The 5,018-nt window shown below is 42.6% G+C and overlaps 1 protein-coding gene across 1 annotated transcript; it reads left to right on the top strand.

Annotated features, from left to right (window-relative positions):
• Positions 1 to 2,641: 2,641 nt before the first annotated feature.
• LOC112313059 (zinc finger protein 418-like) lies at positions 2,642 to 4,790 on the top strand. Its single transcript, XM_071220352.1, has 3 exons — positions 2,642 to 3,139; positions 3,392 to 3,859; positions 4,112 to 4,790. Exons 1-3 carry the CDS (start codon positions 2,916 to 2,918, stop codon positions 4,788 to 4,790), a joined length of 1,371 nt encoding a protein of 456 aa, XP_071076453.1. The 5' UTR covers positions 2,642 to 2,915.
• The last annotated feature ends 228 nt before the right edge of the window (positions 4,791 to 5,018 follow it).

Here is a 5,018-nt window from a genome sequence, read left to right as displayed (position 1 = left end):
CTTCCATACACAGCTTAATTTTCTGACAGTTCTGGGTGATATTTGTTTTGAGGTCTAGTTGTAATTTTTTTTCTGTAGTTATGTTAGGAGGTGAAGTGTGTTTACCTACTTCTCCATCTTGACTGGAAGTCTCAGTTAATTTCTGCAATAATCTAATGGTAGATAGATACAGTGTTAGCTGCATTTTAAAAGTGAGGAAGCTGAAGCACAGAGCCAATTGCCTACAGACACATAAATAATAAGCTTCAGAGGCAAGTTACTGATTCTAGAGTGCTTGATTATAAAACCCAGATTTTTTGTGGGGGTGTGAGGGTGTTCCTTTAAAATTCTTTTTGGAGGAGATAGGGGACTTCTTCATGCTCTCTTTTTCTGTTTTAAGGAGAGCCACTTTCCTTTCTTCTGAAGCCACCACTTCTCTTATTCCCAAATAAGTGCTTACATACTGGTTTTGAATAATTGTTCAGAATAGTGAACACCCTTCTTTATAGTTCTAAATCTTTTCCATTAATAGGTTTTAGGGATTTTAGATATTTTTATATAATCACCTTTTGGGGTATTTTTGGTGCTGTCTCATACTACTTTCCCACGTCCTACAGGCAAATGACAGCCTGATGTGCCCATGGGTCAGGAGACCTGCAGCCCTCCCTGTGCTACCTGATTGCCTGGGTCTCTCACTCCCTTTCTACTTCTGTTCCCATCATTGTTTTCTTCTCAGTTTTTGTTTTTTCTGGTTAAAATGCCATGCTATGTTCTTAACTTCCTGCTTTCTCTTGCCCTCAGTAAGTACATCATGACTGAGTTCACATACCCGCTTTGTGATTGTCCATGCTGTCCATGGACTTGGTTCCCAGTCACCCTCTGGTTCTCTTGCTGCCTGTCCACCTCATATTTATTTCCCATGGCCAACCCCTGATCAGTGTTGTCCTAGCCAATATTTTTGCAATCTCCTTGTTCCTTGAATACTTGCCCTTTTTATTAGGCAGGGGTCCATTCTGCCTTTTTTCTAAAAAGGAGAGGACAGACAGGAGACAGAGGAAGAAAGGTGAACATTTGATCACGTGGCCTCAGGGTAACAATGCCCCTGTAGTGCCGGCTGTACTAGGTCTCTCATGACCTCAGGCTTTCTCAGGACATTTTGCACCTAAGTACACAGGCGTCACTCCAACTGGACACATGAGTGGAGAGCTACTTTGCTTCTAATTCAGAAGTGTGCACATATTTGATGTCATTACAAAATAATTTTCTTTCCACTGGCTTCTCTGGTTTTTAAGTAGGAAAAAGTTGTCACCCTAAATGAGTGCATTTGTGACTCTTCCTCTCAGACTGCATACTTAAGAATGTTTGCATTCTAGCTTCTGGGTCTCAGCAGGATCCTGGAGCTAATGGGTTTAACACTGGAGACTAAGAGCATAACTAATGATGGTGTCTAATCAGTGGCCAGCATCCCCAATGACCCTGTCTCCAAATTTTTCCTTTAATTTTGGGAGTCCAGCTTGCTTTAGTCCCCCACAGGTTGTTTACGTCTCTCCTAATAGCTGCTAAGTGTACAAATGAGAACTTATTGAAAATAGTTCTATAGTTATTATGGACCTCCATGCTTATTTCAGAGAGGAAATACTTATCTTTGGGTCTTATATAATTCAAATGAGAGAGTTGCATAATGTGGCTCTCTCCTTTTAGTTATAGGGAATGGCTTGTCTGTCCTTCTGAAAGGTCCTCTCCCTCTGCCTGAATAAATGTTACTCAAAGTCGGGGCTGTCTAATGATGCTTGTCATCAGCAGGACTCTCAGCACCCTTACCAGGTAGGGCAGCCAGCAGGAGCCTCAGACATTCCCAATAATTTTGCCTCTTGAGGTTTCTGTATATAATTAGTCTATTCCTAACATTCACATCAGATAAATATAGGGAGGAACACTGGTAAACAGGATTTTGGAACTGTCTCCAATAAATCAGAAGGTTAAAGTGAAAATGACCACCTTTCATCATTTGTGGGTGAACTGGACTCTTTATGCAAAGAAGATTATAGGAATGGCTGCTTTTCTGCAGAATATTTCTCAGCCCAAAGACTGGATATCAATTTGCAGGAATTAAAAGAAATCTATGATTGTAGCTAGTTTTATGATTTTTGTGTTAGTTCTCTGCCTCCCCTAAGGATCATGCCTTGGCTATACTTTAAAGCAATTGGTTCTCAGGAAGCACCACCCTAATCCAATTTCATTAAGGTTGGTTAAAAAACATAGTTATGGTGTGGGGTCAGGCTTTTGGATCGGTGTGTCGGTTTTGAGGTGGCAAATCCGAGAAAGAGAGGAGGAGTCGTGGTCCTTGTCACACAGACTGGAGTTTGAAGCTCCTAGAGGACACCCGGTGGCCGGTGTGAAGGCCGCCTCCTCGAATGCAGATCCCTCCCCTCGGCCCAGAGGCGATGGCTGCGGCCAGTGCGACCTTTGAGGATGTTGCCGTGCACTTCTCCTGGGAGGAATGGAGGCTGCTTGATGAGGCTCAGAGACACCTGTACCTCCATGTGATGCTGGAGAACTTTCCACTTATATCCTCTCTGGGTTGCTGCTGTGGAAGAGAGGATGTGGAGACACCCATTAAACAGAACGATTCTGTACAAGTCTCACAAACCAAGAATCCCAAGGCAGCTTTGTCTTCCCAGAAGAGTCACCCCTGTGCGAATTGTGAGCCTGTCTTGAGAGACATTTTTAACTTGGTAGAGCAGCAGGGCAAACAACACAGCCCGACACTGCTGAGGTGTGGGACATGTGCAAAACAATTTCAATTCAGTGCAAAGTGTTACCAGTACCAGGAACAGGGACAGAAACCCTTCAGTAGTACTCTGAGTGGGGCCTCGCTTGTGAAGAGCTGCAGAATCCATGTGTCAGGGAAGCCCTTTACCTGTGGAGATGTTGACATGGACTTCCTGGCCAGCTCAGGTCCTCAGCAGCAGCAGGACACCCATAAAGTGAAGGAGCCAAACAAAGGCACCCAGTGGGAAGCAGCGATACAAAGCAGAAAAAGTCATTACACTTTGGGGGAAGGCAAGAAAGCTTGCAACTCCCAACATGTACTTGTGGACCAGGCTGTTCACACTGGAAGACAGTGTTTTGTGTGCAGTGAATGTGGAAAAACATTCAGGTACAAATCCTCATTTATCACACACTGCAGAGGCTACACAGGAGAAAGTTTCCATGTGTGTGGTGAAAGTGTAAAATCCTTTAGTTAAACCTTAACTTTCCATCGGCATCAAAAAATTCATACAGGAGCAAGGCCGTATAAGTGTAGCCAACGTGGAAAATCCTTAAGCCACAAATGTTTCCTCATTTCTCCGTCAGGACAGCACAATGGAGAAAACAGTTTTGTGTGCAATGAGTGTACACAACCTTTTAGTCATAGTTCAGTGTTGATTCCTTATCAGAGAGTTCACACTGGAGAAAAGCCTTACAAGTGTAATGACTGCTCCAAATCTTTTACCTCTGTTGCTGCTCTAAATTATCATCAGAGCTCTGACCCAGGAGAAAGGCCTTATGGGTGTAGTGAATGTGGGAGATCTTTTACCTCTACCTCAAGCCTCCATTATCATCACAGAGTACATAATGGAGAAAAACTATATGAATGCAGTGAATGTGGAAAGTCTTTCACCAGTAGTAGTAGCCTTTCTTATTCTCAGAGAGTTCATTCTGGAACAAAGCCTTACAAATGCAATCAGTGTGAAAAATCTCTTGCCTCTGGTTCCACCCTCCACTATCATCAGAGAATTCACACAAGAGAAAGGCCTTATGAGTGTGGTGAATGTGGGAGATCTTTTATCTGTAGTTCCAAACTTCGTTATCGTCAGCGAATTCACACTGGAGAAAGGCTTTATGAATGTAGGGAATGCGGGAACTCTTATACCCATAGAAATAACCTTCTTACACACCTGATAGTTCATTCAGGGAATAGTGCTTATGAATGCAGTGAGTGTGGAAAACATTTTACCTTTAGGTCTACCCTTCGTTATCATCATAGAATTCACACTGGAGAAAAGCCATATGTGTGCAGTTTATGTGGCAAATCTTTTACTTCAAGCTCCACCCTTCAATGTCATGAGCGACGGCACCTTGGACAAAGAACTCATGAATGCAGTGAATGTGGGAAGTCTTTTACATCTAGTTCCACCCTGAATTACCATCAGAGAATTCATACAGGAGAAAGACCTTGTAAGTGCAATGAGTGTGGGAAATCTTTTACCTTTAGCTCAAGCCTCTGTTATCATCACAGAATGCATACTGGAGAAAGGCCATATAAATGCAGTGAATGTGGAAAAACCTTTAAAGATAGTTCTCAATTTGTTAAACACCAGAGAGGTCACACTGGACAGAGGCCTTATGAGTGTAGTGAATGTGGGAAATCCTTTTACATCAAATATTCCCTCTCAATGCACCAGAAAATTCACAATAGAGAAAGGTCTTACAAGTGTAGTGAATGTAGTAAATCTTTTACCTCGGCCCCTGGCCTTCGTTATCATCAGAGACTTCACAGGGGAGAAAAGCCCTATCAGTGCATTCAATGTGGGAAATCTTTTACCAGCAAGTCTTCACTCGTTAGACACCAGAGAGTTCACACTGGAGAAAGGCCTTATGAGTGCAGTGAATGTGGAAGGTCATTTAAGGATAGTTCCCAATTCAGCAAACACCGGAGAGTTCACACTGAAGAAAGACCTTATGAGTGCAGTGAGTGTGGGAAATTTTTTAAGCGAATATTTACCTTGTCTCAACACCAGAGAGTTCACACTAGAAAAAAGTCTTAAGTGTGTTGAGAGTGTACAATTTCCTGTTCAGTGTAACAAGCAACCGTGTAGGAAACTCTGAGGAGCCATCTCTCTGAATCTAAACTATTACATTTGAATTGGCCCGATGAGGAGATTCCTTGTAAATTTCATTCACATGGGAAATGTGTGGAAATATATTATACTTTCTTACTTGCTTAGCACTCTTTTTAGGTTTACAGTGCAAACTGATTGCGTGGCTGTAGCCTT

This window comes from Desmodus rotundus, chromosome 2, assembly GCF_022682495.2.
Source record: "Desmodus rotundus isolate HL8 chromosome 2, HLdesRot8A.1, whole genome shotgun sequence".
Lineage (NCBI taxonomy): Eukaryota > Metazoa > Chordata > Mammalia > Chiroptera > Phyllostomidae > Desmodus > Desmodus rotundus.
This window is presented reverse-complemented; position numbering and strand designations above follow the sequence as displayed.

Coding starts and splice junctions, on each gene's coding strand:
- LOC112313059 (XM_071220352.1), top strand. CDS start 2,916: ATGGACTTCCTGGCCAGCTCAGGTCCTCAGCAGCAGCAGGACACCCAT. Junction 3,140..3,391: donor GAATGTGGAAAAACATTCAG/GTACAAATCCTC, acceptor ACAACCTTTTAG/TCATAGTTCAGTGTTGATTC. Junction 3,860..4,111: donor CGAATTCACACTGGAGAAAG/GCTTTATGAATG, acceptor CCTTGGACAAAG/AACTCATGAATGCAGTGAAT.